This window comes from Felis catus, chromosome B3, assembly GCF_018350175.1.
Source record: "Felis catus isolate Fca126 chromosome B3, F.catus_Fca126_mat1.0, whole genome shotgun sequence".
In the NCBI taxonomy this organism is placed as follows: Eukaryota; Metazoa; Chordata; class Mammalia; order Carnivora; family Felidae; genus Felis; species Felis catus.
In genome coordinates, this window is record NC_058373.1 from 40,150,214 (window position 1) to 40,173,380 (window position 23,167).

The 23,167-nt window shown below is 44.8% G+C and overlaps 1 protein-coding gene and 1 long non-coding RNA gene across 11 annotated transcripts in view; one reads left to right on the forward strand and one right to left on the reverse strand.

The window, feature by feature from the left end:
* Positions 1–2,520: 2,520 nt before the first annotated feature.
* ANKDD1A (ankyrin repeat and death domain containing 1A) overlaps positions 2,521–23,167 on the reverse strand; it is a 36,854-nt gene continuing 16,207 nt past the window's right edge. For 2 of the 10 annotated variants that reach the window (XM_019832242.3, XM_045059160.1), the window contains 9 exons: positions 20,022–20,138; positions 19,532–19,630; positions 17,431–17,529; positions 11,060–11,158; positions 9,932–10,030; positions 8,805–8,900; positions 6,422–6,626; positions 4,154–4,285; positions 2,521–3,209 (listed from right to left, as the gene is read on the reverse strand). In XM_019832242.3, the coding sequence (XP_019687801.1) occupies positions 3,148–3,209; positions 4,154–4,285; positions 6,422–6,626; positions 8,805–8,900; positions 9,932–10,030; positions 11,060–11,158; positions 17,431–17,529; positions 19,532–19,630; positions 20,022–20,138 (1,008 nt within the window). In that variant the 3' untranslated portion in view covers positions 2,521–3,147. The remainder of the gene's footprint in view (positions 3,210–4,153; positions 4,286–6,421; positions 6,627–8,804; positions 8,901–9,931; positions 10,031–11,059; positions 11,159–17,430; positions 17,530–19,531; positions 19,631–20,021; positions 20,139–23,167) is intronic. The other 8 variants (XM_019832240.3, XM_019832250.3, XM_019832243.3 and 5 more) reach the window with 7 other exon arrangements.
* Positions 6,619–22,842, forward strand: LOC109500630. Its single transcript, XR_002158303.3, has 3 exons — positions 6,619–6,980; positions 9,993–10,107; positions 22,367–22,842. It is a non-coding gene; the product is annotated as an uncharacterized LOC109500630 (long non-coding RNA).

Below are 23,167 nucleotides of genomic sequence, written 5' to 3' on the forward strand. Positions count from 1 at the left end.
GGTTCTATGCCCTGAGGATTGCCATTTCCAGCCCCAACGGATTCTGAGCTGGCCTTGAATGCCTGTACATCAGGCCAGCCTTCTACAGGCACACCAGACTCCACCTGTCAAAAGCCACACCCATGACCCCATTGCCCAAATCTAACCCTTCTCTCCTTAACCCACCGCCCCAACTCCCAGCATCACTGTTCCCCAGATGCCCCAGCTAGAAACAGCCATCTTGGATCCCACCCCATCCCCAAGTCTCAAGGTGAAGCAGATACCAAGATGAAACTTTGGGAGCAAGATGGTTATTTAGGGTCAAAGAGAAGAGGTTGTGAAGGGAAGTGGATTGGGCAGGGGAGAAGCTGAGCTGTGACACAGGCGTCCCCAAGCACCGGCTGACCACATAGAGGGCTCTTGAGCTAAGAGTGCCCATTGGAATAGTCTCCCGAGGGGCTGAAATAGCCAGGCCCTCCTGCCTCTCCAGCTCCTCTCTCCTCCTCTTTCCATGCTTCCTGTGTTCCAACCACACCATCCCCCAAATAGATACATCACACCTCCTCGCCATCGCGCAGACTGGTTTTTTTGCTTGGAATGTGCTTCCCCCCACTTCTGCCTTCTCTGTGAGCTTCTCAGACCTTCCTCTCCTTTCCCTTCCTCTTCTCCTTCCTCTTTCCCTTTCTCTTCCCCTTTCCCTTCCCCGAGGAAGAACAAATCCCACAGTTTTCTGTATACACCCAACACATGATAGTACATTATTGTTGTCCCAGCCCCCCCTCACCCCATCACAAGGTCTCAGAGGGCAGGAACCGTGGCTACTCAGCTCTGCAGCCCAGCTCCCAGCAGACTGCCCGGCATGGAACACACTGAGTAAATATTGACTGGTAGTAGTGAGTTGAGTGGTGTGGTTACAGAGAACCAATCCACAACAGCTTGTCTGACTTGAAATTTTGCCATACTTCTCCCAAACAAAAAAACCATATTGAATGTGAAAAATGTATTTCAACATTTCAATTTTATTTTCTTTAAGAACTTGCTTTTTCGTCTCAAAACACAAAATCCATTTCACAAAATTCATCCAGATAAATAGTCTAAATCCCATGTGGTACAAAATACATTTCCTAAATGGAATATATAGAAGAGAAGGTTTCTCCCCCTCAACACAGCACTTGAAGAGGAAGGGCATAGAGGCCACATGCTGCACTGGGGGTCCAAATCATGCTGTGACTGTGCAGCCTCAGTCCTATAGGTGATTGTGTGTAAAATAGGTTGGTTTCAAAGCCTCTTTTTCTTTCTTTTCATAAGCCTCAGGTATTTTTTTAAAAATTGTTAATAGGCTTTATTTTTAAAAACAGTTAAAAATAAAACCTGAGCAGAGATGCCTGGGTGGCTCAGTCACTTAAGTGTCCAACTTCAGCTCAGGTCATGATCTCGTGGTTTGTGGGTTTGAGCCTCGCGTTGGGCCCTGTGCTGACAGCTCAGACCTTAAAGCCTGCTTTGGATTCTGTGTCTTCTCTCTCTACCCCTCCCCCGCTTACACTCTGTCTCTCAAAAATGTTAAAAGTAAAAATAAAAAATAAAAATCTGAGCAGATAGCACAGAGTTCCCATACACCCCTCTGCCCAGCAATTTCTGCCATATTAACTTGCATTGGTCTTGGTATCTAATGTTTGCAGGTTTATCTGTAGGATAAATTCCTCCACGTGGGATTGCTGGGTCAAAGGGCAAATGCATTTGTAATTTTGGTAGATATAATGCCGCCTGCCTTTCAGAGGATTGTTCCACTGTGACCTCCCACTGGCCATGTGTGACGGTTGAAGCCCCTTTCAGCTTTTAACAGTTTTTATTCTGTCTCTCCCTCCTGAGACTCAGACCCAGTGGATAACTCTGTGGGGAGTTTTTCTAAGACAGTGGTCCCTGGGGCACCTGGGTGGCTCAGTTGATTAAGCATCCAGCTCTTGATCTTGGCTCAGGTCTTGAACTTAGGAGTTCAAGCCCCGCATCAGGCTCTGCGCTGAGGGTGTGGAGACTGCTTGGAATTCTGTCTCTCCCTCTCTCTCTGCCCCTCCCACCCTGTGCACACGCACTCTCTCTGTCTCTTAAAATAAACTTAAAAAAAAAAAAAAGAATGACAACTAAATGCAAGATGTGATTCTGGACTGGATCCTGGTCCAGAAAAAGGACATGAAAGGTTCAACTAACAAAATGGGAATAAAGTCTGAAGATGAGTTAATAGTATGGTATCAGTGTTAATTTCCTGGTTTTGAAAATTATACTGTGATTACGTAAGATGGTAATATTTGGGGAAGCTGTATTGTGAAGCATATTCAGAAATTCTTCATACTGTTTCTGCAATGTTTTTGTAAGTCTGAAATGATTTCAAAATAAAATTTTAAAGTTAAAAATAATTCTAGGGGTGCCTGGGTGGCTTAGTCGGTTAAGCATCCAACTCTTGATTTCAGCTCAGATCATGATCTTAGTTGTAGGATTGAGCCCCACGTGGGGCTGTGCACCGAGCATGGAACCTGCTTGGGATTCTCTCTCTCCCTCTCTCCCATGCATGCGTGCTCTCTCTCTCTCTCTCTCAAAAAAATAATAAAAATAAATTTTTAAAATTAAATTTCTAAACAAAATGGGAAAAAAAGAATGTGTGTACCTCTTAGAACTGTCAAAGTATATAAATAAGCTTGTGAACAGAAACACTGTTTTTGTAAGCACAGCATTCATTAAAAGCCAGTGAATGAGTTAAAGGAGGTCCGTTTTGTAAGTGACAGTTGGAGTCCTTTTGCCAGGTTGGGGAGACAGGAATGCTGGGTTTGGCACCTGACCTCAACAGCCGATTAGCTGCTTATCCATTCTGAGCCTCAGTGTCCTTTCTGAAAAGATGGCCCTTGCATCTCAGGGGACTGCTGTGATGCTCCAAGAGCTGCAAAGGACTGCACCTGTGGGAAGGGATTACCTGCAAAACCTGAACTGGCCCCTGGACTAACCCCTGTGAAAGAGATTACAAACAGTGCCTGCTGGTCCTGCAGGGCTGGGTGTTTCAGTACAAGCAGCTGGAGGTCTGTTAACAGTGATTTTTTAAAAGCCCTTAAATGGTGGTCCTCTTCTGTTCAGGGGCCCCCATTCAGAGTCTGCATGCCCCTGAAGGTCTGGCCTCTCCAGTTACATGGCTGTACACCTCCTGGGGGTACCCGGGTCAGCATTTGCTTTCTTCCTGATGCTTTCTGCAAGACAGAAGAATCCTATTACTTCATGTTGCCTAAGCTCTGCCTCACAGAGCTGGTTTTAAAAATGTTTTAATTGCCTGCCAGAGTTTGTGTTAAAAAAAAGATAGAGCAATAATATTTAAGAACGTTTTGAAAAAGAAAGTCATCCCTAATCCCTCCACTCTGAAGTGACTGTTTCCCACTTTGCCTGCAGCAGCTGTGAGATACTACAAAGGGGGACTTTCCTTTTTCCTCTCAATAACATGCTACCCATGTTTTTACTAACCTAGCCTTCGTTATTATTGGTGACCGCCTAACACCCTGTCCTGTGGTAGCCCTGTAATGCACCATGCCAGGGACGTGTATTACAGTATTTAAGGTTCTTTCATCATGAGCTGATTTTGTTTTTAATGAGGGATTAGTACTGAACCTTTTATCTCGCTTGCCTGATGATTCCACAGGGTGCCCTGAATCTCAAACCAGGCTTTTGGAATTGACAGACTCAAAAGGTCGTGATGGCCTCAGATATTTTATTTATTTGACCAGCTCTGACTGGTTCAACTCATATTAAGCTACTTCTGGCCTATATATATTACTGCTTGTGAAAAAAGAAGTCTATAGGCTGTTCCAGCCTTATTTTAAACTAGAAACAAAAACAAAAATCAAAGTACAGAGGGCCAGAGATGATAACACCAGTGGCTTTGGGGCTGTGAAAGTTGCAGGCATCATCTGAGCCCAAACCCTCATGGCACAGATGGGGAAATGGGGGCCAGGAGGTACTGTGGTTTGCTCAGGGCTCTGCCTGAATTCCAGTAGACAAGGCTAGGACCAGCAATCTGGAAGGTGCTGCCCCACAGCATTATGGCCTGGGCAGAACTTTGGGGACCCTGTCACACTCCAGGGTGGGCCATGCAGCTCTGACTCTGGGGCCCAGTATTGCCCTGAGCAGAGGACACTCTTACCAGCCAGGTCCCTCCTGCCAATGGCCACGAGGCCCTCGAACAGTGCTTTGTTGGGGTTCTCACCGGCTATGGCCACACCATGCAGCCAGATAAGCAGCATCCGGTGGCCATGCTCCTGGTAGCTCTTGATGCCTGAAGACCATGAGGAGAGAAAGAGAAGGAGCCAAGTCTGAGCAGATGTCTGTAGTACACATGTCCAGGTGGGAAAGAGCCAAGAGGCCCTTTTCCAAGCTCCGGTGGAGCTCAGCCCAGAGATGGGGAGAGGAGGGAAGAGACAGCCTCAGATGGGGTGAGGGTGGAGGTTTTGTATCTTAGAACGTCTCCAACCCCAGGCTTTCTCCTGAGCATCCACCATGCATCCTGTTGGTGTTGCTCTGAAGAGAGAAAGATTTGGCACTTGTTGTTGTGATTCCATGATGCACATGACTGTTCCCTTCATCTCTGGTTGCTCATCTGTGCCTTGCACGCTAGCGGCCCTATTTTACAGATGAGAAAACCAGCATAGTGGGAGACACAGGTGGCCATGTTCTCGCCCCTGCACCAGTGATTCTTAGCTGTAACTGCTCATTGGAAACCCTTGGGAAGTCTTAGAAAACACTGACACCTGGGTTCCATTACCCTCCCCAGAGATTCCAACCTACTTGGGTCTGGGTGCAGCCTGGGCGCTAAGCAGTGTTACACCTTCCCAGGTAATTCCAATGTACAGCCATGTTTGAAAATAATTGCCCACACTCTTCAGTGCCAGAGGAGGGCGTTAACTTGTTACTAAACTCTGTGACAAGGTCTGCTCTCCCAGTTGGGGACCCACATGTTTGGGCACAGCCATCAGGGCCAAATCAGTCCATTCACTGGCACATTCAGCAGGCACTTCCTCATGGTGCTGCCCTTGGTGTAGCTGTTTCATTTGACCCATTTACTCACTATTCCTCGCCCCAGCCCCATAATTTACCAGTACTCCTTTATCATCTGTGAAAGTTCTTATCCATCATAGATGCTACTTTTGGACTCCCTGCTCTATTTCACTAACTGGTGTGCATATTTTTATGTTTGGGAAAACATATGTCGGGTATCTGTCTATGCTTTATTGGAGCTTTATAAAAGGTTGGGTCTGGTTGGATTAGACCTTCTTCACTTTTCCTCCCAGAATATTCATTTAAATATTCCCTCTTTATTCTCTCAAGTGAACTCTAGAATCCTTTAGTCAAGTTTCAAAAGCTTTCTATTTTGATTTGATTTGATTAAAACAAACAATTTTGGGGACACCTGGGTGGTGGCTCAGTCAGTTAAGCATCTCTTGATTTTGGCTAAGGTCATGATCTCATAGTTTCATGAGTTTGAGCCCCGCATTGGGCTCTGTGCTGACAGTGCAGAGCCTGCTTGGGATTCTCTCTCTCCTCTCTCTCTCTGCCCCTACCCTGCTTGCTCACTCTTTCAAAATAAATAAATGAACTTAATTTAAAAGTTTTAAAAATAAAGTAAAATATATAAACATTAAAAAAAAACTTTTTAAAAAACTGATTCAAATTTTTAATCTAGTTTGGGAAAAATCAATGTCTACCTGACACTTTCTAGCCAAGAATACAGAATGTCATTCCACTTACCCAAGTCTTTTTTTAATAGTTGAACTAATTTTTACTGTTTTACTCATATGCCATTCATACTTCTTTTTAGAAACACTATTGTAAATGGAATATCTTTTCAAAAATACCCCTATATATTTTTCCCCACTTACTGATAGTACATAGGAATACTATGGTGTTTGTATACTTTATCATATCTTTAGCCATTTCACTGAATTATTTTATGCTAAGTTTTTCAGCTGATTCTTCTGGACTGCTCATGTATAGGATTATAGCACCTGAAGTTAGTAAATCTCTCTTCCTTTCCAATACTTTCAGTCTTTATTTCTGTTTCTGTTTTCTCCCTTAGTACCAGAGCCAACATTTCCAAGTATAAGTTAAATACTGGTGGCAAGAGCTAGTCCTCTACTTTTCATGGAGAGTGCCTTTAGTTTGTGTGAATGATGAGCTCATTCACAAAGAATGTGAAGTTCACAGGTCAAGGGAGAGGGAGAGGCAGAGGGCTCAGCCTGAGCAAAGGCCTGGAAGGATGGAGGAGCACACGGGATGTTGGCGATGACATGTGGCTTGCCATCCAACTTTGCCAGGTTGCACTGGCTTTTTCCCCCAGAAATGCAGAAAACTGAACACACAAGTGCCCCCCTTCCACCCACTGGTTGCTCTGGGGTGGGGAGAGGCCGGGTGGTACCTGTCCACTGCTGCTCGATGGCATGGACGTGGGCCTCGGTGAACTCCCAGCAATACGCAAGCTTCTTCCACTCTTGAGGCCGCAGATGCCTGGAAGCCAGTCGCCACAGCACAGAGTGGAATTGCTGCGTTTCCTGCCGATGGTCCTGCTTAAAGGTCAAGTTCTTCCCAGAGGGATCCCTGGGGTCCCTGCACAACACGTGATCCTGTGGGGCAGATCCCAAAAGTGTAGCTGCCACCCGGGGGGACATCCCTGCCAGGCTCTCCCTCGGGAGCCTGGATGGGGTACTGGCATCATCACAGGCCTGGGGTTTCTGGTTTCTCACTCTGTGCCTTGCTTTGACCTCTAGAACCCCAGCTGCTCACATTGTTCCTCCATCCAGAACTCCTTTTCTCACCTCCCTGTCCCTCAACCCCATCACCACAGTCAAGAGACCATCTACATGCCATCTCTTCCAGGCAGCCTTCCCAATTCCTCTCTTTTCTCTGTGTTCTCACAGCACAAGTGCCAGCAGAAGGACTCAGCAGCTGTGGCTAACACCAGTCAAGCCAAGGATCAGGTACGTAAGCAGATTTGCAGAAGCTCAACAAGTAGTGAAGGGCGGGGTTACAGAATTCTTTCTATGCAAAGCAGGTGATAAAATGAGAAGTTATAAAAGAACTATGTGATAGCATCGGTTAAACCCTCCAAAGCCTAAGTAAGCCCCACTAAAGGATGTGGATACCGAGTTCTGGTTGTTAAAAAGCTCAGGTGAGTTCTGGTGTCTGCAGCTGCAAATCTTACATCCTGGTCAACAATGTTCAGTCACCTATGACATGGTGACCAGGGAGACTGGTTCTCATGTGGGTGGTTCCTCAGAGCAGTGTTCTTAGCCGCATCTGTACATTGGGATCATCCAGGAGCTTTAAGAACTACTGATGCTTGGTTCCCACACCAGAGATTCTGAATGAACTGGCCTTAGGGTGGGAGTGGGGGGCAGGCTGTGATTCTAACCACCCCACCACCTTGACGTTGAGAACTTTTGAAGTCTGAGGTGTTAGAATTACGCACAGAGATGAATCAGTTAATCATGCCCTTGGTATTAATATTTTGGGGTTACATTGAGGAGTAACCTGTTAGACATAAAGGGGCTATAATGTTTTTGAGAATCTAGCATGTCCATGAAAGAGAATATCTTATGATTGCTATTGAAATGTGTTATTAACTAATTTTGGAATAGTGATTTTTTTTTTTAATTTGAGAGGTATAAGAGAAGTTTACTCAGTTTGCAAACAATATTGAAATGTTTAAGATATTTGAGACTCACTTTATTTATAGGTTTAATTTACTGGATATACTAGGATAACTTAAGAATTTAGGAAGCATTCAAAGTACTTTTAAAAATCTATTATTCACTCAGTTTAGAATGTTTAAGATAGTTTAATTAACTAAGTTTAAACATGGATCCAAACAATCAAAAGGCTTCCTTGAAAGTGGAAATTCCTAAAATTCCTAAAATATAGTAGCTGTATAAATGGAATAAGATTTATAACATGAGGGGCGCCTGGGGGGCTCAGTCTGTTGAGCGTCCGACTGCAGCTCAGGTCGTGATCTCACAGTCCGTGAGTTCGAGCCCCGCGTCGGGCTCTGTGCTGACAGCTCAGAGCCTGGAACCTGCTTCAGATTCTGTGTCTCCCTCTCTCTGCCCCTTCCCCACTCTCATTCTGTCTCCATCTCTCTCAAAAATAAATACACATTAAAAAAAAAGATTTATAAAATGATTTTAAAAGTTTAAGGAAAACTAGGTTTTAAAATTCATAATAAATTTAGTATTAATTTTTAAAACTCAAGTAAATGCAAAAATTGTTTTCTGCATACAAAAACAACCTTCAAAGATGTCAAAAAAAAACCCCATCCCACCCCCATTTCCTGAGGACTGGAAAAACATAGCCTTAACACCTGCTACTCTTCCCCAGTTCTTCAGCAGACATCACTAATTAATCCCAGCACGCTTTCCTTCTGGGCTCAGAAAGTTGCCTGAATAGAACACCCCGAACAGCAATTCCAATCACCTGAAGATGGCAGTGAGCTAAAACCAACTTGCCATCTCTTTATTCATGCATGCTGGCATGCACACATGAATCCATCAACCAGGGGCTGTGACAGTGTCCAGTAACATCTCCACACTGGCATGGACCTCAGTCTGCTTTGTTTCAGTGTGGTTTAGGTGCTCACTCATCTCCAGATGCTCACAAACAACCCTGGTGTTAGGTAAGGCAGGGATTATCACCTCCTCAGAAACTGAGGGTGGTCCTGAATTGGTCAGGGCTGGGGTTCAAAGCCTAGAGCCAAGCCCACACAGTCCCTTTGCAACATGGAGAGACCAAGTGCAGGGTCTCAGTACCTTCTCCCATTTGTAGAGGCGATCAGCTTTTATAATCATGTCCACCAGGCTGATGTGGTTGCTGCGGGCGGCCACTGCCAGGGCAGTTTTCCCTTGCTGCAAGTAAGAAGTAAGAATGGAAGCCAAAGTTGCTACAGGTGGGGCGTAGGGTAGCCTCTAGTACTGACTGCAAACATTCCTGCCTAAGGAAAGCAGTTTCCAGCAGTCTACACCGGAGAGCAGAAAAGTTTTCTGGGCATGGGGAAGGATTGAACGAGGCAATAATAATAATTCCAGTAACCACCTCTTGTTTCTTTAGAATTTAGAAAGTCTTAGAGCTTATGAAACTCAGCCTACACAACTCCTCAACATTACCTCTGAAATAGCGGTTACCTGCCCCACTTCTCAGATGAAACCAGAGCCCAGGGAAGGGGAACGGGTTCATTAGGTCCATTTGCCCTCCCCACTTCATGCTCCCAGGCCCTTCGCTCCAGACCTCCGGCACAGGGCTGGCCTCAATCTCTCCAGGCACCTGCAGGGAGCTGGGAAGCTCCTCTTTACATATGGCCAGCTACCCTGGGGCCCAGCTCAAAGCAGGGAGCCCCTCCCAGATTCAGCTTCAGGGCCCATTTCTGCCCCCAATTCTTCCCCACACCATACTGGGCCACAGGTGCAAGCCCCTTCCACTCATGAGCCTGTGACATTCTCGGCCTCAGACCAAATCTTCAGCTGGTCTGGAACCTCCAGCACCTGAGGAAGTAGTCAGCCCAGAGGCACAAAGAGCCAGGTAGCTTCCCCACTCCTGTCCTATATTTAGGGGGCTGTGGGACCCTGCTCCTCTACTCCCTCTCCCCCTCCCCACCAGGCGACTCAAGGAGCTCAAAGTCTGAGGAGCCATGAAACAGAAGGTGACCACATCACAATTCTAGACCAGGAGAAGGGCAGGCCAAGTCCTGAGGGACCTCAGAGGAGGAAGGGGAAAGTAATGGAGGGGCAGAAAGACTTCCCGGAGGAGGCTGCTTTTGAGCTAGTATATAAAGGATGGGAAGCCTTGAATAGTCTGAGAGCACGAGGCATTTGTAATAGGGTCTCTGGCAAAGAGGGAGCCATGAAAGCTTGAAAGGGAGGCTGGTTGGGAGGAGAGGTACCTTATCTCTCAGGTTTAAGTTAACCCCAGTGACGAGGAGCATCTCTGCTATGTCTTGCCAGGCGTGCTCAGCAGCAAGGTGGAGGGGCGTCTGCTGCCTCTGGAGAAGCCAAAGGGACAGGGGAGTACAAAAGCATGTATGAGTGGCCCAAGACTCAAAGCCAGGACAGTTCCAAGGTGAGTACACTCTTACCTGGGCCTTAAAAAGTTTCTCTAAGAAGTTATGGGAGAGGGTAAGCTGGGTTTAGTCATAAGCCTAATATCAGAGAAAACTTGGTAAAAACAAAAAAGCAGAAAGAACAAAGGAAAAAATACCACTTGCTGGCTAAGTCAACCTCTGTAATGATCCTAATATATTTCTTCTAGTCTTTAATGCAGAATGCTTTTGGTTTACTGGTTTTATATGAGATCATCCCGTATATACATTTTACATCCATTTTTCTACTTAACATAACATTTCCACATATTATGAACACTGTTTTTAACAGCTCCATAGTAGTCTACATCTATAACCATAATCTACCTGACCACTTCTCTCTTATTAAATATTTGGGCAAGACTGATGTTGAAGATTGATACGCAATGCTGCAATAGATATCTTTGTGCATGAGCTTTTAATGTATTTCTTGAGGCTCAATTCGCTGAAGTGCAAATACTGACAATTTTGAAGGTACGTGATACATCCTGCAAAGCTGCTTTCCACCACTAGTGGCTGTACGTGCTGGCACTGAGGACTACTAGATGGTCAGGGGGAGAGTTGTGGGGATGGGGAATTAAAAGGGTGCCTGACTGAGCACAACTTCAGGACTCAGAAGCTTCTTGTTACACAAGACTGCCCCAGTCACCCCTGTCCTGGCAATTTTCCCAAAGGAAAATAGAATCAATAAAAGGAAATGGTTGAACGCAGGAAGATGTTTACTACAGTGTTATATAGACCATGGCAACAGCTTGAAAACCACCAAAATGTTCAAAATAGAGTGGTTCATAAAATGATGTTCTCTTCAACAAATATTAGACAGCTTTTTACAAGCTCAAAAAGTTAATTCCTCAACTCTAGGCCATGCTAGGAGATTACAGCCAAGCCCTGCCCACCTGGGAGGGTGCCCAGATGGTTTCTGCAACCGCTTACATTGTCAGTGGCATCCAGGTCACTGCCTGCGTCAATGAGGAGCTGGACCAAGGCGGGGAAGTTGTGCCTCACAGCGAGGTGCATAGGAGAGGCTCCCTGCTGGGGGAGAAAACACATGAATCAATTGAACGGTCCCTCCCAGGACTGTCCAGCACAGCTTGGTGCTGGGGGATCGAAGTAGGGAGGGGTATGTAGATATAGTGCTTCTAGGTTTGTCCCTTCTTGCTCCTCAGAGGACATGGGTGGCTTGAGGAATCTATAACCCCAAAGGCTGAATCCCTGGAGCCCAAAACTGATCCTCAAGGTGGGTGGGAGCTTGAAGACCCAAGTTTGAGACCTTGCTATGCCAGAAACTCACTGTGGAACTGTGGGCAAGTCATTTCCCTTCTCTGCTCCTCTTCACCTAGCAAGTAATGTTTGCTGAGGTCCCTTGTAGCAACAACACTTAAAGTTCTCTAATATCTTATTGAATCCACACACGAACCTAGGAAGTATATATAGGAATGGTGTTACTAGTATTTTCAACTTACAGACAAGAACACTGAGGTTCACAAGACGTAAGTGACTTGCCCAACAGCTAATAGGAACCTTGTGTTATTGGAGTTTCTCCCTTCAATACTCAGGTAGGTGCCTGATTACTGTTTATGTGTGGAAGGAAGGAACGAGGGAGCCAGCCAGGACCAGAACAGAGACCTCACTCCAAGGCAACACACATCCAAGGCCTCACTCAAGGCTGGAAGACTCCTTCATCAGTTGTCCCCTCTGATGCCTGACCACATGGCAAAGTAGAGATACTGCAATAGCATCCTTCCCTCGAAGTGATATAATGACACACACATAGTGGAAGAGTACAAAGCCAAAAAACTGATGGTGGAAAAACAGGCTCACATTTTAAGTGTAAAAAGATTACAGAACAGAGTACACACACACACACACACATAGACACACACCCCAAAAATGTCCACTACCAATGTCTATTAGTTTAGGCCAGCAAATTAAAAAAAAAAAGGTTTATTGATATTGGAAAAGAATATTTAAACTATACAATTATTTGTAGGCAATGTGATTGTATATCTAGACAGGTTTAAAAAAGCTATTACCCCCTAAGAAAAAAAAAAAACTTTAGTAAAATTAAAAGTCATAGAGCATTCCTATATTGAATGCTACAAGAAATGACATAATTAAAAAAATATTCACAATATCAAGTATTTATATCAAGTAGAGTATAATTGGAAATGGACATATCAAAGGCAAACTAAAAGCTATATAACATCACTGAAGGATATAAAATAAGACATAAAGAAATGGCAAGACTTCATGCTCCTAGTGAAAATATATTAGAGGGGCTCCTGGGTGGCTCAGACAGTTAAACATCTGACTTAGGCTCAGGTCATGATCTTATGGTTTGTGAGTTTGAGCCCTGCATCAGGCTCGGTGCTGACAGCTCAGACCTAAAGCTTGCTTCGGCTTCTGTCTCTCCTTCTCTCTATGCCCCTCCCCTGCTCATGCTCTGTCTCTCAAAAATAAACATTGAAAAAAATGTATAAAAAAACATATTACAAAGATGACTATTTTATATTATTTATAAGCTTAACGTGATCCCAAACTCAAATTTCAATAAATACCAAAAATTATTCTGAAACACATCTAGAAAAAAAATTTGAACACAGGTAAAAACTACCATAAGAATTTCAACTTCAACAATGGCCTCAGATCATTGCCAGATAATAGAAATAAAAGTCAGGCCCCAAAAAGGTCTGCTGTGACAGTGAACGGGCAAAGACTAGAAACTGGCTCAAATGCACAACTCAGGTGAGCCTGGAAATCTGTCCAGGACTACAAGTCTGGGCTTTCCAGGAAGCAGAAGGCCATGGAGATAAAACAACCAAATACACTGGATATAGCCTCGGTCGTCCTGGAAACCCATCTGGGGGAATGTGGTCAGAAAGGGGAGTGGAAAGAGAGCAAATATGGCTTTTAGTTGTTTTACATTTTATTTATAAAAACCAAAAGAACCAAAAAGTACACAGGTATCTAGTGAAAAGCTTTCTTCTACCTGCATTCACACACCTGCTCATACTCCCTACTCCTAAACCCCATCGGTAACCTAAATCTCTGCTTTTATGTGTGTCCTTCCAGAGACTTTTAAATTTTTTTAACAGGGCAGAACTTTCCACTTTTATTTTGAAATAATTATAGAGTCACATGCAATTAAGAAATAATACAGAGAGTTCTGGCGTATCCTTCACCCACTTTCCCCCAATGGTAATATCTTACAAAACCCTAGTAATATCCCAAGCAGGATAATGACTCTGACAACATCCACTATCTTATTCAGATCCCCCAGCTTCACTTGTAGTCATTTGTACATGTATGTTTAGTTCTACACCATTTTATCACATGTGTATGTTCATGTATCCACTACATAGTCAAGATACACAACAGTTTCCTCACAAGGTCCTGTGTTGTTCTTTTTTTTTAAGATCTTAATTTTTTAAGTTTATTTATTTATTTGTTTATTTTTGAGAGCACTGGGGAGAGAGAATTCCAAGAAGTCTCTGCACCATCAGTGCAGAGCCCAATGTGGGGCTTGAACCTATGAACTGTGAGATGATGTCCTAAAATGAAATCAAGACTCACACTGAGTAACAGACTGAGGCACCCAGGTGTTCATTTTTTAAAGTAATCTCTATACCCAATGTGGGGCTTGAACTCATGGCTCCAAGATCAAGGGTCCCATGCTCTTTCTGACTGAGCCAGCCAGGCACTCCTGGGGTCTTTTTTAATTGGGAGAAAACGAAAAAGCTAATACACACTTCGGGTGAGAGGACTAAGAAACAAGCAGCCTGGACACTGCTAGTGACTCTGCAGATTGGCACAACACTTCTAGGAAGGGTTCGGCTTACGTATCAAGAGCTAGAAAGATGCTCACAATATTTGACCTCAAATTCCCTATTTCTGAGAATCTTGCCCCCAAAGAGGTCATATGCACAAAACTATGCTACCTGCATTAGCAAGTAAACCTGATGCTCTACCACAGTTGAGGAGGTTAATAAATCATGGTGCCTCCATTCATCAGACCAAATGTCATCATCAGTAGGCTTTGAGGAACCTCCATGCTGTTCTTCACAGTGGCTGCACAGTGTGCATTCCCACCAACAGGGCATGAGGGTTCCTTTTTGTCCATACCCTCGCCAACACTTATTTCTTATGTTTTTGATTTTAGCCATTCTGATTGGTGTGAGGTGATCTCTCATTGTAGTTTTGATTTGCATTTCCCTGACAATGAGTGATGTTGAACATCTTTTCATAGGTCTGTTGTCCATCCATATGTCATCTTTGGAGAAATGTCTGTTCATTTCTTCTGCCTGTTTTTTAATTGGATTATTTATTTTGGGGGGTGTTGAGTTGTATCAGTTCTTTATATATTTTGGATACTAACCCTTTATCAGATATGTCATTTACAAATATCTTCTCCCTTTCTGTAGGTACCTTCTTAGTTTTGTTGACTGTTTCCTTCACTGTGTAGAAACTTTTTATTTTGATGTAGTCCCAATAGTTTACTTTTGCTTTTGTTTCCTTTGTGTCAGGACACCTAAGTAGAAAAAAGTTGCTATGGTTGATGTCAGAGAAATTACTGTCTGTGCTCTCTTCAAGGATTTTTATGGTTCCAGGTGTCACATTTAGTTCTTTAATCCATTTTGAGCTTATTTTTGTGCACGGTGAAAGAAAGGGGTCCAGTTTCATTCTTTTGCATGTGACTGTCCAGCTTTCCCCACACCATTTGTTGAAGAGACTTTTTCCCATTGTATGTTCATTGCTCCTTTGTCAAAAACTAATTGACCATGACATTGTGGGTTCATTTCTGGGTTTTCCTTTCTATTCTATTGATCTTTGTGTTTATTTTTATGCCAGTACTATACTGTTTTAATTACTACAGCTTTGAAATACAACTTGATACCGCCCGTTTTGTTTTCCTTTTTTAAGATTCCTTTGGCTATTCAGGGTCTTTTGGGTGTCATACAATTTTGGGGATTTTTTGTTCTAGTTCTGTGAAAAATGCTGTTGGTATTTTGATAGGGATTCCATTAAATCTGTACATTGCTTTGGGTAATATGGACATCTTAACAATATTTGTTCTTCCAACCCATGAGCATAGAATATCTTTCCATTTCTTTGCATTGTCTGGAATTTCTTTCATCAGCGTTTTATAGCTTTCAGAGCGTAGGTCTTTTATCTCTTTGGTTAAGTTTATTCCTAGATATTTTATTGTTTTTAGTGCAATTGCAGATGGGATTATTTTCTTAGTTTCACTTTCTGCGGTTTCATTATTAGTGTATAGGAAAGCAACAGATTTCTGTACATTGATTTTATATCCTGTGACTTTACTGAATTCATTTATCAACTCTAGTAGTTTTTTTGATGGAATCTTTTGGGTTTTCTATATGTAGTATCACATCATCTGCAAATAATGAAGGTTTTACTTCTTCCTGACCAATTTGGATGCCTTTTATTTCTTTATGTTGTCTAATTGCTAGGGCTAGGACTTCCAGTGCTAAGTTGAATAAAAGTGGTGAGAATGGATATCCTTGTCTTATTCCTGACCTTAGTGGAAAACTCTCAGTTTTTCACCATTGGCTGTGGGCTTTTCATATAAAGCCTTTTATTATGTTGATATATGTTCCCGCTAGACCTACTTTGCAGAGGGTTTTTATCATGAATGGATGTGTACTTTGTCAAATGCTTTTCTGCGTCTATTGAAATGATCATATGGTTTCTATACTTTCTCTTACTGATGTGATATGGAATTTTTTTTCTTAATTTCACCCTGCTGTTTCATTATGAGTATACAGGAATGCAACAGATTTATGTACATTGATTTTGTATCCTTAAGTTGAATTTTTTCATTGAAAAAATACTTTAAATTTCAGCTGGGGAAAAAAACATTTGAGAATACAAAAGGATAAAAGATTATGCTAAGAGACAAGGATAATTAAAGGAGACTAACTTTATATGCCTTTAAAATAAATTATAAGGCAATAATAATTAAAATAATATGGTACCAGCTCAAGATTAGATATACAACTTACCGAAAGAGAATCACTTGCCCAGATATAAAGCCCATCATATATCAAACTGCAAATATGTGATAAAGGAAAGAAGGAAAAAGCACTAAGAAATGTTATAATTATTTAATAAATTCACTTGACATAGAAGTATTAAAAAATTGGAGGGGAAATCTATTGAGTAATATATCACACCATATACAAAAATACACTTTAGGAGAATTAAAGAGTTAAACATAAAAAATCAAATCATAACTAGAAGATACTGAATCCTGCTTTGGGTGAGCTCAAGCTCCGCTTTGGGTGATGCCCACTTCTCTCTCTCTATCTCTCTCTCTGCCCCTCATGGGATTCTCTCTCTCTCCACCCTCGCTCACTTGCACCCTCTCTCTCTCAAAAAAAAAAAAAAAATGTTCATAAAATCATCATTTATCCTGGCAAAGGTAGAAACAACTTAAATACCAAACAGTTGAGGTACCGTTAAGTGTGATGTCACTGAACTACATCTGGCATTAAAAATGGTTGCTAGAAAAACTCGTAACCTTTGATACCTGAGCTGCATAATCTCCACTGGACTGGAATCAAACTTCTGATGTCTTTATGGGTAAAAACAAATAAGCATCACCCTTTCCAGAATTCTGCCTTAGCCTAGTTACCACACATATGAGGAAAACTGGTAGGGAATAAGGAAAAGTCATTGCTTTACTAGGGTGCTGGGATTAGGGATCTCTATACTCCAAAGAATTGTGTTATACTGCTTTTACAGTAATTTTAAATATATGACCTCTTTCTAATCTAAACAACAGATAGTTCCTCATTTACATAATGGGAATAATAAGAGTGCCTATAGATAAAGAAACAAAGGCCCAGGGAGGTCAAAGCAACTTGCCCAAGGTCGTTCAGTGCATGGCAGGGCTAGGCCTCCAAGCCAGGTTATCTGACAAAGTCCATGTCTTAACCACAGGATATACTGTCACCTGTGAGTATACCACACAATATAACAGGACAAAATGAACAACCAAGAGGCTAGATTTGTAATATGAAAGATCATCACTAGGTCCCAATAGATAAATGAGTGGAGAACACAAGCAGATAATTCACTTGGGAGGAAATGCAACTTGGTTGCTAACCCTGTTCTAGCTAGAAGCTTATCTGGCCCACCCTCATGTGGCCAGGTCCCCCAGTCCTGGCCCCCATCCCAACCCCAAGGACCTAAAGTGCCCATCTCTGCCTGCTGTGCTTCACCAGTGAGGTCACGAAGACTTTGCAGTGGGGACCCCCCTCAACCCAAGCCCCCACACTTACATGATCAGCTATGTTGGTGTGGCCTCCTGCATGGATGAGGGCCCGGGCCACATCCTCAGAGCCACCAAGGGCTGCGTAGTGGAGGCAGCTTTGCTTTTTCTAGAGGGAAACAGGCATCAGTGCAATGTCCTGAAAGCCCCTCACAGTGGGGCTTTGGGATCCATTATTCCATTTATGTCTCACAACCCCGGGACTATTACCCCATTAAACCCTGAAGCTGGAGAAATCAATGCCTTGCCTAGGCCTGGTGACTGGTAAGAGGAGCTCACTGTGGTCTGAGCTTTTCCGTGCCTCCTTTCACAAACTTGAGAATGTACATCAAAGAGGGGAACAAATAAGATTTGCCAGTACAGAGTAAACCCCACCTGGTGCACACCTGCTGGAGTGGGTCTCAACGTGCCCAGGCAGGAGCCTGGCAGAGCCAGTGCAAGGGCTTCACCTTGATGGGCTTTCTAAGTGCTCTGCTTCAATCAGAGCACGCCCCTGGCCAAACGACGAGCTCACGTGAAATACCCCTCCACTCCTCCGGGCAGACCCTTCTAGGTAGCCAACTGTTGCAGACTGCCCAGACTGTTCCCCAGGACTTTCACTTTCAAAACCAGGCCAGTATGGGGCAAAGTGGGACGAGCTGGTCGTCCTCCCAAAGTCCTATCTGAGATGAGTGCACAAGGGTGAATGGGAACCAGTCCACCTCCCAATGGGAAATGTAATCGCTTTGGGTCAGCCCCCTTCTCAGAGAGCCTGCAAGGGGTGGGAGTGTCCAAATAGAATGTGCCTTCTGCCAGAAACCTCAAGCCAAGGCTGGAGCATGAGGCCCAGTGCAGTGGGCAGCTCCAGCCCTGCCAATGACCGCCAGCTGGACACCACCTCCCCAGTCTCTCAACTCCTATGCTGCTACTGCTGGGGAGAGAGCCTTGACATTTCACTTCTTTTGCCCCCTCTCAGTACTGAGCACTGTGCTGGGCACAGAGAAAGGGCTGCTGACCAAAGAGCAATGTCGGGCAGATGGAAGGACATAGTTGGGTGCCCTGGGGCAGGTGCTTTCCCCCTCTGGGTGGGCCTTGGCATCACCCCGACACCCTGGGGCAGAGGGTGCTACCTGCTAGGGAAGTTCTGCAAATTAAGTGTTTTGTGACTTTTAAGCATTATTCACATTCAGGGGACTTTAACACTGATATCATTATTAAATTTACATTTGCCATTTTTCTATTTATTTTCTGTATGTCTCCTGTCTTTTTTGCTCTTCTGCTTCTCCTTGACTGCCTTCTTTTGTGTTAAACATTTTTAGCATATTTTAATTCCTCTGCTTTTTAACTATTTTTGCTATTATTTTTATTTATTAGTATTATCGCCTTCTGATTGGAATTTAGAACAAATAGAGAATTCCAGATCCTGAAGCCATTCAATCAGCCAAGAAAGATTATTGGTCATTGCTCTAAAAACAAAAAGCAAAAACAAAACAAAACAAAAACACCAACTTCCTACCTAAAGAAAGGCTACAACCTCCCTTTCCAGGGCACAGAGGAGAATTTCCAACAGCTGACTTAAGGAATACAGTAGTGAGAGAGAGGAGGCCTCTCCCAGGCTCCAGCTCTGAGGGCTGGTGTGGCCCCTTCACACACAGGGCAAACTTTCCAGGCCATGAGCTCTGGAGTCAGGGGAATGGGCTTTTCAGACTCAGCTTTGCTTCTTACCAGCTTGTGACCTGCAAAGGCACTGAATCTCTCTACAGCTTCAGTTTCTTCATAGGTAAAACACGGGAAATTTTTCTGAAGTAATAGTTATAAAGGGGACTCATGAACTACCAAATACCCAGCAATAAGAAGACACCAACAGGTGTTGAGCTCCTAATACATCCCAGACACCATGAGGGGTATTTACTCCTCAACAGCAATGTAAAAAAAGTAACTACATAGCATCTCCATTTTGGGAAATGAGGCTCAGAGAATTTAAGTAACTTGCCCACTGTCACAGTGCTCAGTAGTGGAGAAGCCAAGACCACACCCTGGGCCTGCCCTCAGGGCCTCTATTCCCACACAATTAGGGTCAGGGCGAGCTCAGTAGCCAAGGGAAGACATTAGTCCTGGGGAGGCCTGACTACCTGGGTGAGGGCGTTCACGCTGCTCCCAGCCTCAAGGAGCAGCTGCACACAGTCAGGGTGGCTGCCTTCAACCGCTGCGTGTAGGGCAGTCAGACCTTCCTGAAACACAAGGGGAGAGGTATGACGATGGCAGGGAGGCTGAGGCCAGACCCTCAGATGAGAAGGCCCCCCTGGCACCATGGCTCCAGGGCTATTGAAGCTCTCCACCACCATGCTACTCAGGACAATAACCTGGGTTATTTGTGGTTCCCTGAGCCCCATACCTGATTTTCTCACCTTGAGGAGCATGTGATCTATTCACTCCCGCCCCCACACCCCTGCTCATGTTCTCACCCTCCAAGCTGCCTCACCCCCTGCCCTCTCTCTATTCCCTTTTACTCCAGAAAGTCTCTAGCAGGGGAAAATCAGGCTGCACCACAGGCTGGGGTTCCTTGAAAGCAGGGAGTGAGCAAGCATCACGCATCTCTGCATCTTCTGGGTAGTGACTCACCACATTCTGCTCCTCCAGGTCCAGCCTGATGTCCACGAGTCGCTGCAACACAGTCAGGTGGCCGCGGCTAGCTGCCAGGTGAAGGGCTGTGTTCCCCTCCTGCAGGCAGAAGGGCTCCTGAGGGACCAGTAGAATCATAGACCCTTGAAGGCCACGGGGATCTGCTGGAACCACCCTCATTTTATAGATATGGAAGCTGAGTTCCAAAGAGGGGAAGTGACTTATCTAGGGTCACAGAGCAAGTGTATAACAAACTGCAGCCCTGAACACTGGGCCAGTATCTCCCTGCCCCTGAGAAGTGTGCCTCAAACTACAACCAGGGGCACTTACAAGGGCCAAGTCCTGGTTTTTCCTATTACATGTCAAGGCAGATACATTACTTGGGGAAAAAACAAAACAAAACAACAAACCTTTCCACGCCCCTCTCTAAAGCCAGTCCCTCCTAGATCCATCCCCTCCCCTGCTCAAGGCCAAGGCTCTCCTCTGCACTCAGGCTGTGCCCAGGCAGCCAGCCACATGGCCTAGTTCAAGATGGTAGCTTCTCACCGAATAGTGTGGCCACACTGACCACACTCTTTAAAACTGCAACTTCCACCCCGTGTCCTCCTGATCCCCGATCCTGCTCTGCTCTTCTTTCCCTCTTCCCCCATAGCACCGATAACCTAACACACTCTATAATTTGCTTATATACTTTGCTTATTGTTTATTGTCTGACTCTTCCTGCTAGAACATAAATGCCTCAAGGGCAGGGATTTCTGTCTACTTTGTTCTTCAATGTTTGGGGCCTGGGGCATGTGCCAGACATTCAATAAAATAGTTGTTCAATGAGTAAATACTATGATGGAGAGACTGACATGTGTCTCCTGGAACTTGAGAGCCACAGGGCTGGTAGTTGTCTCACACTTGAGAAGTCTAAAGGTGACAGCAACAGAGCCAAGAGAGGTGGTGCCACTGGGTGGGGCAAAGGCTCCCCAACTTCTTTGTATCACAATTGGCTCCTGTCAAGGGTAGTCAGGTGGGGTTGTCCTTTTTTTTAAATTTTTTAAAAAACGTTTATTTATTTTTGAGAGAAAGAGAGCAAGTGAAGGGGGGGAATAGGGGAGGGACAGAGAGGCAGAAAGAGAGAGACACAGAATCCGAAGCAGTCTCCAGGCCATCAGCACAGAGCCCAACGTGGGTCTTGAACCCACAAACTGTGAGATCATGATCTGAGCCAGACTCAGACGCTTAACCAACTGAGCCACCCATGTGCCCCTGGTGGGATTGTCCTTAAAAGGATCTTTCTGCGGAGGGCAAGTGGATGGTAAAGGGGCCCAAGCAAGAAGGAGAAGAGCTGGAAGGGACCAGCCAGAGAAGAAGTATGTCCCTAAGGAAGAACCACAGACAGAAGACCAGAGCAGTGGCCCCTGAGGGAACCCACAAAGGCATGAGAAGAGATAATCCAGCTTTAGCCATTCATCATACCCACAAGGGCTATGGGACATATCTAACTCTACCAGTCATGGGGGCTTCTAGCTCAAGGTCTTTTCCTCAGCCCTGGTCTACCTCAGCACCTTCCTGAGGAAGGAATCAAGATAGTCACATCAGGCACAGAACTCTTTTTGAAAAAACTTTTTTAAAGTTGTATTTATTTTTGAGAGAGAGAGAGTGACAGATTGTGAGCCAAGAGGGGCAGAGAGAGAGGGACACAGAATCCGAAGTAGGCTCCAGGATCTGAGTTATCAGCACAGAGCCCAACAGGGGGCTCAAACTCACAAACCATGAGATCATGACCTAAGCTGAAGTCAACGCTTAACCAACAGAGCCATCCCGGTGCCCCAAGGCACGGAACTCTTAAGGGCCCAATGAGGGTGTGAATATATGCCAATGCCAAAGGAGTACTTTAAACAGACATAGACATACCTCCCCTCAAGGTAAGTCCACACATACATAAAACAACTATAACTACCTTCTGGGCTGCAAGATGAAACATTTAAATTTCTTCTATGATCATTACCATTTTGTGTTAATAAATAAAAGTTAAGTTTTTTTGTTTTTTTTTTAATTTTTTTTTTTTAACGTTTATTTATTTTTGAGACAGAGAGAGATAGAGCATGAACGGGGGAGGGTCACAGAGAGAGGGAGACACAGAATCCGAAACAGGCTCCAGGCTCTGAGCTGTCAGCACAGAGCCCGATGCAGGGCTCGAACCCATGGACCTTGAGATCATGACCTGAGCCAAAGTCGGACACTTAACCGACCGAGCCACCCAGGCGCCCCTAAAAGTTAGGTTTAAAACATCCTCTTAACAACAATGAAATATCCCCTGGACAGCTTTGTTCACTCCTTTCTCACCTTCTCTGCAGATGTGCACACAGCTGCCTGGCTGCTGCAAGCAAGGACCAGGCTGTGGAAAGGTGGCCACGCTGTGAAGTCTGTGTTCAAAGAGACACAAAGGAAGCGGTGAGCCGTGGGGGGCCAACACACGCCCCAGGTAGCAGGACTGTGGAGACAGGGGCAGAGTTTTGTCCTCCTTCTGGGTTATAAATATCCACATCATGCTCTTTGAGGGTGCAGGTGGCACAGACCCCCTAACAGAGCACTCAGCTCTCTATCTGAGCAGGGCAGGGGGGCTCAGAGGCAGGGGAGCTAGGCAGAAGGAGGCCATGGCCTTGGGCCCAGTGCCTGCCGTCTTCTCTCCTCCTGTGAGGATGCCCAGCCTGTCCACCTCTGGGAGGCCTTGTCAGCAGCTCCTCCTTGTTCGCAGTGGAACTAATCACTCTCTTGGGCTCTCAAAGCTTCCTTATCATCACAAGGCCTGTGGTGTGCCCTGTGTTGCTGCGGGGCGGGGGGGGGGGGGGGGGGGGGGGGGGGGGGGGGCAGGGTTCTCAGAGGTCTACCTTAGCAGGCCATGGGGTCCTAGCAGGAGTCAGACATTCAGTGGCCCAGAGCCCAGAGAAGCTTACTATGCCTCCTCCCTCAAAGAAATTCAAAATAAAAACACTTTTCACCTGAAAATACAAAACATAACAGGGGCATGCAATTTTAAAATCTTCTTTCTAGAATTTCTGATTGCAAGATTCTGGGTAAGCTCATCAAAGCTGGGCTTTGCTTGGTTTCCGGTTTTGGTGCTCCAGCCTTCCTGGCACCCTGAGTACAATCATGTT